General features: G+C 30.9%; 1 protein-coding gene across 2 annotated transcripts in view; it reads right to left on the minus strand.

Annotated features, from left to right (window-relative positions):
* Positions 1–13,298, minus strand: part of EXOC6 (exocyst complex component 6) — a 170,036-nt gene that overhangs the window by 100,851 nt on the left and 55,887 nt on the right. Inside the window, exons 7-11 of one of the 2 annotated variants that reach the window (XM_039871724.1) lie at positions 7,936–8,088; positions 5,705–5,773; positions 5,532–5,615; positions 949–995; positions 706–826 (exon numbers count right to left, since the gene is read on the minus strand). In XM_039871724.1, coding sequence (XP_039727658.1) covers positions 706–826; positions 949–995; positions 5,532–5,615; positions 5,705–5,773; positions 7,936–8,088 — 474 coding nt within the window. Of the gene's footprint in view, positions 1–705; positions 827–948; positions 996–5,531; positions 5,616–5,704; positions 5,774–7,926; positions 8,089–13,298 lie in introns of both variants that reach the window. The other variant, XM_039871722.1, reaches the window with a different exon arrangement.

Raw genomic sequence — 13,298 nt, forward strand, 5'->3', positions numbered from 1 at the left:
TAAACTAATAATCCTTCAAAACATTTTCAATCTCTATTCTCCATAATAAAATTATAAATCAAAGATTACAAAATTTTAAGTATGGAGAGATTTTACTGAAGATAAACTACTAAAACTGTCCTAAGAAAAAGTCTACACTGAGCAATCGTTAATTTTAGTAGTCTTTATAACACTAACATATTTATTATTTCCACAAAAGGCATATTACAAAAACATTTCATCATTTTACTTCTATACATAAAAATATCTCATATGAAAGTTAATTATTCAAATGTGTTCTAATTTTGACAATTGCATATTTAAAATAAATTAGTAACTATTACTGCAAACAAATTATGAACAACGAAGAATACATTATTGAGTTTTAATGGTGGAGTTTATTTTGAAAGCAAAGAATTTGGAATGATAATTAAAAACCCTTTCTTAATGGTGTTTTTCAGTGATCTAATGAAGTGTCAGTTGAGACTAATGAGACCAGCTTAATTCTTCATTTTCTATAATGCTGGACTAAACTTGTCTTGGGAAGCCCCAGTCAGTTGCAAAATCACAGCCCAATATCACCAAACAAAACTTGACATTATTATTTCCAAATCCAAGCAATAACGAAACTATGCAGAATGAAGTAGTTTCCTTCTGATATCATGCAAATCAAAGTTCTTAAAGTAAATGAATTAAAAATTTAGTAACATAAATTGTCTGACTTACTGAGTGAGCTCTAAGGACAGCAATTATCTTTGAGAGAGCCATGTTCCAAAGTTCATCGGTGTATGCCCTGGTTACTAATCCTTGGGTCACATGTAAAATGTGATCTTCCACCACAAAGAACCTAAAAACAGTAATTACCAACATAACGTGTGTTAAAAAAAATTAAAACCCAAATGGGAAATAATTAGTTCTGACATTTAACATAATATAAAAATAGTAGTTATTTCCATACTAGATACATACCCTACAATTTGAGTGAAATATCTTCTATAGCCATCAACTGTTTCATGCTTTAAATGAAAAATAAAAATCAATTGAAACCAATACATACCAATAACATAAAAGTAAGTTCCAAGTCACTACAACATTTATTAACAAATATTTATTGAGAGCCTACTATATACTGCATCCATTTTTAAGGCACCAAGGATATACTGATTAATAACAAAAAGTCCTTACCCTCATTAAATTTATATTCAAAAGGAGACAGACAATAAACAAGTTAAAAAGTAAATATGACTTCGGAACCCCTCTCCCAGCAGTTAATTCAAGCCATCATCTTTCACTTGGGATATTACATCAATTTCCTCCCTAGTCTCCCCAGCTTTTGGGCTTGCTCCCTACAGTCTATTTTCCAGATAGCTGCCAGAATGATACTTTTCAAATACTAATCGGGTCATATATTGTCTGCTAAAAACTTTCCAATGACTTTTCATCTGATTCACAATAAAAGTCAAACTCTTTGCAAATGGTCTACAATTGCCCTATTGGTTATAATTTTAACAAGAGTCATACAGAAAAATATTTGATCATTTGAATTTCATTCATAAAAATTTATTACATGAAGTATTTCATTATTTCAATTAAGTTCAAATGTTATATTTTGCATATTTCAAAAAAATGTGATCAAAGTTTTCAAACATCTAGAGTTTTCGTCGAGTTGGGGGAAGATTATTATTACATTTCAGTTTACGAATACTATGATAAAAGAATGTAGTCTATACAGGCATCAGATGTTTCATATAGCTTGATACTTGCTTGTTAGTTACATTTTATAACGTTCCATTGTGCTTGAGAGAATGTTTCTACAGTTGTTGAAATAGAATTCTATATAGTTTATTAGCTCGAGTCTATTATGTTCTGTATTCTTACTGATATTCTATTTGGTTTATAAGATATTAACATGTTTAAAAATCTACTATGCTATTTATCCTTTTAGTTGTGGCACTTTTGCTTTAAACATTTTGAGTCAATGTTACCAAGTGCTTACAGCTTTAACTTAACCATTTCTTATCAACTCTGAGACATGAATATTTTACTTTTTATTAGTCTAGCTTTTCTGTATCAAATGAAAGTATATACTCTTGTTCTACTCTTTTAGTGGTTACACCAGAAATCACATTATACATACTTAAGTGATCAAACTCTAAATTTAATCAATATTTTTATTCTTCTTCTGGACGATTCAGAAACTGTAGTTTCACTTCATTAATTTCCATCTCATTCTAATGTTTATGCTATTGTGTGTATTTTAATCCTATCTAGTTTTAAAGTTCAAGATATTTTATTATTTTCTACAATCAACATAGATTTACTCACTTATTTACACTTTCTTTGACATTCATTCCTTCTAGCATCTCGTATCTTCCACTTGGCATGACTTTTTCTCTGAAGTAGATTCTTCAGAATTTCCTTAGTAAGGGTGTCTTAGTAGCAAACTCTCATTTGGCCTGAAAATGTCTATCTTTACCCTTGTTTTACTGGATATAGAATCCTAGGTTGACAGTTATTTTCCTTCAGCACTGAAAATATTCCATTGTCTCATTTATCTGTAAATAACTTCTCTTTCGGTATTTTTTAAGGTCTTCTCTTTATCTTTGTTTTTAAAGTCGAGTTTATTGATGTATAATTTACATACAGTAAAATTAACCCTTATTACATATAGAGTCCAATGAGTTTTGACAGATGTAGACATTTATGTAACCACCACCAAAATTAAGATATAGAACCTTTCCTTCTCATAAAAAAGATCTCTTATGCCCCTTTGTAGTTAATCACCTGTCCAATCCCAGCCCTTGGCCACTGATCTCATTCTGTCCCATAGTTCTGCCTTTTCAAAAATGTAATATAACATAAATCATACTATATATAACACTGTGATATCTAATTTTTTTTACTTAGAATAATACCTTTAAAATTTATCCATATTACTGCATTTATCAGTTCCTTTTCTACTGTTGAGTAATATTCCATTACATGGATGTATGACAATTTATTTATCTATTCACTAGTTCATAGACATTTGGGATATTTCCAGTTTGGGGCACTTATGAAGTAAACGAGAGTTCCAGTTGCTCCACATCCTCATCAGCACCTGCTATTATCATTCTTTTAAATTTTAGCCATTCTAGTAGGAATATAGTGATATCATTGTGGTTTTAACTTGCATTTCCCTAATGAAAATGATTTTGAACATTTTTTATGTACATGTGTGTCATATCTTTGTATATGCATATTTGTAAATCTTTAGTAAAATATCCATTTGGATCTTTCATTCATTAGTTTACATTTAATTATTTAGTTATTCAAGTTCTTCATATATTCTGGGTATAACCCCATTATCAGATATATTTTTGCAAATATATTCTCCCTGTATCTGGTCTTTTAATTTTCTTGACAATGCCTTTTGAAGTTTCTCATTTAGATGTTCAACTTATCGATTCTTTCTTTTATAGTTCATGCTTTTTGTATCTCACCTAAGAAAACAATGACCAAGGTCACAAAGACGTTAACCTTTGTTTTTTCTAAAGTTTTAGCTCTTACATTTTGGTTCATGATCCATTTTTTGAATTGGTGAATGAGGTAAGAGTCAATTTTCGTTTTTTGTATATGGCTAATTTAATTCTCTTGTAGTCAGAAGACATACTTTGCATGATTTCAAGTCTCTTATATTTGTTGAGATGTATTGGATAGCCCAGAATATGGTCAATTTCAGTGAACCTTCCACATGTACTTGAAAAGCATGTGTGTTCTTCTGTTTTGGGTGGAGCATTCAATAAATGTCAATTGATCAAGTTGGTTGGTAATGTTTTTCAGGTCTTCTATTTTCTGCCTTTCATGTTCCAAAGTTTCGGTGTAATGTCTTTACGAGAGCATGCCTTTTTATTTAATCTACTTGGAATTCCTTGGGCTTGACTCTGTAGATTCCTATATCTCATCTGTCCTGGACAATTCTCAGCTATTATGCTCTCAAATACTCCTCTGTTCCATTTGTTCTGTCTTCTCTTTCTGAAACTCCAACTAGAAATATGTTGAACCTTCTCTCTGTTATCCCCTCATTCTACTGTATTTTTATCGCTTTGTCTCTCTATGATACCTTCTACATAATTGCTTCAGATCAACTAAGAGAATTCATCAACTGTTAAACTTATCATAAAATTTTTAATTTTGGTTAATATATATTTAGTTTCTAGGTCTTCTACTTGATTTTCTTCATGTTTCTTGGTCATTCTTTATAGTTTCTTGTTCCCTAACTATATCAGCAAGTTTGCCTTTTAGATCTTTAAATATTTTAAATAGTGTTATTTTATATTCTTTGGCTAATAGAAAAAATATTGAAAGTCTTAGGATTTATTTCTGTTGTCAATATTCCTAACGATTCTCACTTGTTTGGTAATTATTTTTTACTGTAAAAATTGCTTATTTTCCTTGAAATTTTTACTACGGATGTTCTTTAACTCTGGTATGAAGGTTCAGAGAAGATCTGCATTTGCTTCTACTAGGTACTTGGAGGCAATATCAGCATGGAACCACTTTAACCTAAATTTTCAATTTGAGATTTTTTTGACTACCCAACTAGAATAAATTTTGGTTGTAAACACATGTCAGGAACTGTTTGTTATAAATTCTGAGATTTTCTGTTGTTGTTGGTCACTCAGTACCAAGATTTGACATCGGCAATTTTCTTAAAAAGAGTATTCAGCAGAAGGAATAAAGAGGTTTTGTTAGATGATTTTATCTCTAGGTCATTATAATAATGGGGCTATAATACTTTGGAGTCTCAGCTTTCTTTACAAGAGAAACAATCTCTTATCACCTACTTTGGGTGGCTCTGGGCTTGGCCCTCTGTACCCCCATGTCCTTGAAACTCATGCTTTCCCTTTCAGAAAATGCCCCTAGGATAAAAGCTACATTTAGTGTTTCATTAAACTTATCACAATTTCTGCCTTCTCTTAAGTTTTCCTGTTTTGTTTGTTTTATAGTCAGATATATTGAGATATAAATTACGTACAATAAAATTCACTCTTTTTCATGTTTCTATGAGTTTTCATAAACACATCTAGTCATGTAACTATCCTCAAAACCAACATATAGAATACATCCATATTCATTTAGTTTTTGTCCTATATTTACCAGATCCTTAGTCCATTTAAAAAAGACTTCAAATATTTTTTAAAAATGTTTTACCCAGAATCTTAGTTGGTTTTCTCAGTGGGACAATTAATCAAGGTACAGAGTCCACCATGATGTCAGAAACTAATTATCATCCTCTGATACCTTCATGTATTTACTTGTTTATCTTTTCATTTATTTACTATTTTATTTGTTTAATGTATATCTTCTCTAATAGAATGTAAGTTTATGAGAGAAGGGACTTATCTGTTTTGTTCACTGTTACACCCTTAGCACCTAAATCACATACTGGAAATAGTAGGTGTTCAATAAATATTTATAGTTGAATGAATAGTGATGCAAGCTCTGAAGAAATTAAAGCAGGGTAAGGGAATAATAAGTGACAACATAATTCAAAATTTTCATATACCTACCATATTTGACTGGGGTTGCAGTACCAGTCTTGCTTGTTTCTTTCTTTGTTTTCGGTAATAATTTTCAAATGTTTCCTCATCACCCTAAAATGAAATCAGCAGAGTATTGAAAACACACACACACACACACACACACACACACACACACACACACACACACCTGCGATGCTTACCAAAACAGAATAAATGTGCAAACATTGGTAAACAGGGGAAAAATCAACAAGGTCTTGAACTGTTAAGACCTGAAAAATAAAACCACTTTTTAAAAATTATAGGTCAAACTAACAATCCACTGTTGATTAACAGTAAGTTAAAGATAGACAAGTTTCATGGACTCCATGTTATAACATTTATTACCTATAAAAAGCATACGATATAAACACAATGCCTTTTTGTTTTGGCATTTGTTCGGCAGTTCATTCTTCTTATATCTATCATTATTGGCTGTTTTAGATAAGGTAATAAAGAAGGGAGACTATATATTTGACATGCGTTGTAGATTATCAGAAAATTGCTATAGATAACTAGATACATCATTATTGCGTTTGGTAAAGATGATGCATAGATTTATGGTTTAGCTATAAACAAAGTTCCTACTCTTATGTAGCTATGTCATATGATTTACCATTACTTCATCAAATTGAAGACATAATCACTATTACTTTATGGAATACTAACAAAGAAAAAAACACTACCACTTGAAACTCATATCATCAATTTTAAGATGTATCCCAATTCTAAGATGTGGTATTTTAAAAACTGCACCTCAGAAACACATTTCCATGCTCATAAGTCTCCAGAGTGGACTTAAAATATTTTATTATACTGTTATTTATTAGGGAAAATTATAGAAACAAAATATAGTAATAAAAAAATAGATCCAAAAGAAAAAGGAACAACCAAGTTCTTCTAAGAGTATGAATCTGGATGTAGGGCATGATAATAATGTTCTTAGTAGTTAACAATGTGCAAAACAGACTATAGAAAATTCAGGCAAGAAGACTAAATAGTCCATTTTCACCATTCTGAATTTCGAGGGAGAAGAGAATATAGAAATTTCCTGAATATTGATTAAGAAAGGTAGATTTCAAAACCATTTATTTAATTTCAAGGGATTAATCAGGACAAACTAATTCCACATTAGGAAGATATTAAACTAAGGCTGTTCATTTGTGCTCATTACAATACCAGACATCTTCTGCATATACATACATATATGTATAAACACACACATATACATATAAAACACACACATATTTATATATACACACACAGACATAAATACATATATAGATGGTCTCTGACTTCTGATGGGTCTGCCTTTACCATGATGCGAAAGCAATAAACATAATAAATTACATGAGATATTCAACACTTTATTATATTTTGTGTTAGATAATTTTGCTCAACTGTAGGGTAAGTAAGTGTTCTGAGCATGTTTAATGTAGGCTAGACTAAGCTATGACATTCGGTAGGTTAGGTGTATTAAATGCATTTTCTACTTTCAATATTTTCAACTACAATGGGTTTATCAAGATGTTAACACCACCATCGAGGAGCATCTGTTGTTTCACTCATCCTCAGGCATATAGTAGATATGTACATACTATACTTTTCTCCCAACCACAGAGAAGACCATAAACAAATATTCATATGGTTTTCTTTATCAATCAATTACAATTTCCTACTATGCCCCAACTAAGTCCTTAGGAAAAGAATTTAAAATCTCATTGACAAGGCAAAATTTATAAACAGTTGGGAATAACTAGGCTCCTTATGGTATTAACTAAATTCAAAAGGAATTCTAAAGAAAGGATAAAAAGTAGGCACAACAGAAGATTCCGTGGAAAGAATAAAAGAACTAATAGGACTAGGAATGAATTTGAATACAGAGGATAACAGAATGTACATATTTAAGGATAATTTCAAGGTTTCTAGACTATTAAGGCTTTTTTAAGAAATAAAAAACTTTAATCATATTAGAATTATTTTGTAATATCTCAGTTCCAATTAAAAAAAAGAAAAGTAGGCTCACAAGAATTAGTCTAAATGGCAAGGGCAAGCCATCATGAAATTAAATGTTTGCCACAGATAATTAAAATGTAAGTGATTACTACAAAAATAAATCATTAGATTTGTACTTTTACTGCAAATTATGGAAGAACAACTAGGTTCAACTATGATTTACAAATATAATCTACATATAATCCTATAATCCTGTTTATCCGTCAATTATGCAGTCTAATATTTCAGATGATTTTACTGCCCTAATAATTCATTATTGATCTACATAAATTCAATTTGCACACAGGAAGACTGAGAATCACACAGACATATATTACAACTCAAAAGAAAAAATTCATCAAAAGAAAGACGAAGAGAGAGAAAAACTAACTCTCATCACCTCCTCTTCATTTTCATCCTCTTCCTCAAATGTATGTTTCAATACAATTTCATTCCTTCCTCCTGGAATGCTATCATTATTATACATCTTCTTCACAAATTTTAGATTATTTTGCTTCTGCAGAACAACACTGAAAGTTTTCTGTTGTTGTGCCTATTTTGGAAAAATAAAAATTCAGATTATTTCAAAATTTATTATGATCAAAATTGGTTCAAGAAATTGTTCGTGTTTTCTTACTTTTTTATTATCTGTTGGTGTAGAATCTAGAGTGATGTCCTATTTTTAATTTATGATTTGCGACCTCTCTCTTCTTTTTTGAATGGTCTTACAGGGGTTTATAATTTTATTTAGTAAGACTCAGACCCAACTTTTGACTTTGTTGATCCTCCCTATTTTATTTTGTTTTCTATCATATTGATTTCTATTCTTACCATAATTATTTCCTCCCACTTTCTCTTTTCTAAATTTTATTTTATTTTTGTAAGAACACAAGATGAGATCTAGCCTCTCAACAAAATTTTAAGTGTACATACATTATTATGTATTAACATATTAATATATTTATAATACATTGTTGTAAACTATAGGTACAATGTGGTATAGTAGACCTCTAGAGCTTATTCACCTTGCTTAACTGAAACTTCATGCTTGTTGATTAGTAACATAAGTTTCCCTCTCCTTCTAGCCCCTGGCAAGCACCATGCCGCTCTTGAGTGACTATCTTAGATTATTTTCCTTTTTAAAGGCTGGATAGTATTCTGCTGTATGTACATATCACATTTTTTAATCCATTCATCTGGCAATAGACATTTAGGTTGTTTCCATATCTTGGATATTGTGAATAATGCTGCAATGACCATGGGAGTGCTAATATTGCTCTGAAATTCTGAATTCAATTCTTTTGGATAAATACCCAGTAGTGGATTTCTGGATCCATATGATAGTTCTATTTTGGCTTCTTGAGGAACCTCCATACTGTTTTCCATACCAGATACACCATTTTGCATCCCTACCAACTGTGCGCAAGGGTTCCAATTTCTCCACATTCTTGCCAACACCTATCGTTTTTTGTTTTTTGTTGTTGTTGTTTTGTTTTGTTTTGTTTTTGATATAACTATCCTGACAGGTGCAAGGTGACATCCTATTGTGATTTTGTTTTACATTTCCCTGATGGTTAGTGATATTGAACATTCTGTTATACAACCACTGGCCATTTGTATGCCTTCTTTAAGAAATGTCTATTCAAGTCCTTAACCCATGTTTTAATCAGGTGATTAGTTTTTTTTTACTACTGAGTTGTTAAGAGTTCCTTACATATTTTGGAGATTAATCCCTAATTAGATATATAGTTTGCAAGTATTTTCTCCCATTCGGTAGGTTGCCTTTTCACTCTGTTGATTGTTTCACTTGCCGTGCAAAAGCATTTTAGTTTAATTCCACTTTTTTCTGTCGATGGCTTTTAATGTCATATCCTTCTAATTTCTTTGAATTTAATTTCCAGTTTCAGGCTTTATTTCCTAATTTGTAAATTTAAGGCTATTAATTTCCCTTAAACACAACTTTTGTTGCATCCTACAAGTTTTGAGATGTTATATTTTCATTATAATTCAATTCAAAAAGTTTTCTGGTTTCAACTGAGTTTCTTTGACCCATGAATTATTTAGAAGTTTATGTCTTAATTTCCAAACATACAGGGATTTTCTACTTATCTATTTATTACTAATTTATGGAATAATTCTAATATGTCCTGAGAAAATAGTCTGTATTATTTCAGTCATTCACAGTTTACTAACAGGTGCTCTATGAACCAAAATGTAATTAATTTTGGTAAATGTTCCTAAAAATATGTATACATTCTGAAATACAGTGTTATATCTGTCAATTAGGTCTGGGTTGTTAATCATATTATTTAAAAGGATTATATCCTTACTGATTCATCTACTGGTTCTAATGGTTACTGAGAAGAGTGTATTAAAATCTCCCATTGTTTGTCAAGTTGTCTATTTATCCTTTTAATTCTGGCAATTTTTGCTTTATATATTTTGAGACCGTGGTACTGAATGGAAACAAATTTAAAATTGTTTATTTTCATGATAAAGTGATACTTCTCCCTATGAAATGTACCTCTTTTTCTTATTATTAATGCTTATTGTCTTAAAGCCCACTTTGATATTAATATACAAACATCAGATTTCTTTTGGTTAATGTTTGCATGATACATCTTTTCCATCCTTTTCTTTGACTCTTTCTATGTGTTTATATATAAAGTATGTCTCCTGTAAGTAGCATGATTTAATAGTTTTTAAAACCCATATTAATTCCTTCCCAACTTATATGTGGTTGTTTTCTTGCATTATTAACTCTACATATATGGAAACCCCATAAGATGTTTTTGTTTTACACAGCAAATGTACATGTAATTTTACTGAAAACAGTTGTCCTTTCTATTTTCTTCTTGTATTTCTGGGCTTCTAACTGAGATCATTTCCTTGATATCTGAAAACACTAATATTTCTTCTAAATTAAATCTGCTAGACATAAATTCTCCAGGTTTTTGTTTATCTGAAAAATATCTGTATTTCACCTCCATTTCTAAAAGATATTTTTGTTGAGTACAGAATTCTAGGTTGACATATAGTAAGATTCATCAGCACTTCAGATACATTATTTCACTCTTGGTTTCCATCAATTCTGCTGAGAAGTTAGCTATTGATTAGTATTATTATTGTTCTTTTGAAGGTAACATTATTTTTCCTCTGGCTGATTTTAAGATTTTTCTTCTTTTCTTTAATTTTCACCATTTTATGATTACAGTCAGGCCTCAAATAGAGTCATAAGAACTCAACTTGTGTATCTATCAATTAGCCCTACGGTGAAATCGGCTTTATTACACATTGCTTCACTTAAGTCATAGAACCTATCAACAACATAGAGTGAGGACTCACTGTATATGCTCAAGTACAAGTTTTTGTTATTTCTCCTGCTCAGAATTTACAGAACTTTTTGAATCTGTGGTTTCAAGTTCCATTCATGTTTTTTATGCCCTATTCTTTCTCTTCTTTCCTTCCAGGACTATAATTACACATATGTTAAACCATTTCACTTTATCCCACATCTTTAAATTCCTTCCTGTACTCGCCATGCTTTTGTCTGTCTGAGTTTCAATTTGGATATTCCTCTGACTAGTTTCTGGTTCAAACAAAACACAATTTTTCTTATCAGATCTTAAGGACTCTAGTTCCCACTATTAAAACAAACAAACAAACAAACAAAAACACTCTAGCCTCTCAATTCCGTGGGGGAAACTTTCTAAAGGAGAAATCATAAAGAAAAAAATCCCTATAGACAGGTAATTAGGAAAGGTTTCTGTATGAAAGATTTGTGTTTAAGGTGCAGAAGTAGGCAGCTTGATACTTTTTAAAAGAAAAGAGTGTTGGTAAACCAGGAAGAGTCCATTCCTTTCCAACAGGAAATTCTCGTAAACCTCAAATCTTAGGGTCCATGATTTTGTGGACTGCCTAAGTAGAAAGATCCCAAACTGATCTATGAAAAACAGTTTAGAGAAGATAAGTTTAATAATGAAACTTAATTTAAATGCACAATGAAACATGAACTTTAAACTACTGTTCACATCCTCATACTGAAAAACCTTAGCAAGTAATTATGTTTTTTATCCTCACGGCACTCACAGAATTCCTTGCTGAAAAGGTAGGAGAAAAAGTATTGAAAACACTGTGATATCAAAAGCAAGAATATAATATTGACGAGCTCTCCAATGGGGGACAAACACGCACTAATCAGAGGCAGTCAGTCAGAAGGACTTAGGATCATGAGAAGTAATGGGAGGTGCTGAAGGAAGGATCAGTGGCACCCCTGATTCCCATTTTATCAAAAAATTTATCAGTCCTATTAAAATCGTGAAGTGTCAATAGTGGAGACAAAACATGATCAGAGGGAAACAGGAATCCCACAATCTATTCTAACTTAACAGTAGGGTAATATTTGATCTTTTGGCTCTACTTAGCTCTCCATTCCTGGGGCTGTCCTCTCAGGTAATCATAGTCTCCAGATTCAGAATCTCTGGATTCTTCTTCTAAACTGTGGCTTCAAATATTCTCTTAAATTTTCTTAGTCTTTATCTTTTCTAAGCTATAAATCTTATGTTTGTACTCTAACACACTGAACTACACTTCTACCATTTCTGTTCCTATACTATCACCCACAACTGACCATATTCCTATCATTCTAATGGTAGGGAAAATGGCCTCAGACCTAACTTCCATAGAAAATAGAGGTAATAAGTTTGGCTTAAGTTCTGTTTTGTAGTTTCTGTTTATTTACTGAAATAAAGATATTTTTGTCAAACAAGTATTTAACTAATCTGAACAAAAGATACTACCAAAAACAATTTGAAAATCAAATCTGCTACAGCCCACCTACAGATAAGCAACAGTAAACCACGAATGAAAAAGACAATCAAGTTGATCCTGGTAAAGAATTTTGAAAATCGATACATCCTCAAAGTAAACAACATATCCAACAGAGCAAATTAACATAAAACATAACATTGTGCAAAGCCAAAACAAATAGAAATATAATAGATATTATCTGATTTATAATCTTTTGAAAAGTTAAAATAGGGAGAAAGTTCATATATTGAATTTTAATTTCTTCTGATGTGAAAATAGTCTGATATAGGCATATTTCTTTAATTAGAAAAATATTAAAGCTTCCCTAAAGTAGTTTGTAATACTTGAGTAAAAACTCATGAATTAGAAAGCATGTTGAACATACTGTGATTATTGAGTTTTAACAGCTAACTCTTAGAAAATTTAATTAAATTATAATCATTTTAAAACTTTTTATTATTGAAAATTAAAAAAACAAGATAAACAGATTAATATAATGCACTCCCAAGTACTCATCACCTATCTTCAACAGTATTTATACATTCTTGTTTCATCTATATCTTTACTCACTCCACACACGATTATTTTTTACAATTTTCTTTCAGATAAGATTTATATATATTAAAATGTACAGATATAAACTATACAATTTCGACAAGTGACTACACTTTTATTATGGTAAAGAACATTTTCATATCCCCAGAAAGTCCCTTTGTGTCCCTTCCTAGGTAATCTCACTACCAAGAGGCAACAACTGCTCTGATTTTTTCACCTTAAATTACTTTTGCCTGCTTCAGAACTACATATAAATGGAATCATAGTGTGTGTGTTTTTTGTGCCCAGCTTCTGTAGCTCAGCATAATGTCTGGGAGATTTATATATGTTGTTGCACATATCAGAAATCTATTCCTTTTTATTGCTAAGTTATATTCCACTTTATGAGTATAGTACAAT

Source organism: Pteropus medius, unplaced genomic scaffold (assembly GCF_902729225.1).
Source record: "Pteropus medius unplaced genomic scaffold, Ma_sr-lr_union100, whole genome shotgun sequence".
NCBI lineage: Eukaryota > Metazoa > Chordata > Mammalia > Chiroptera > Pteropodidae > Pteropus > Pteropus medius.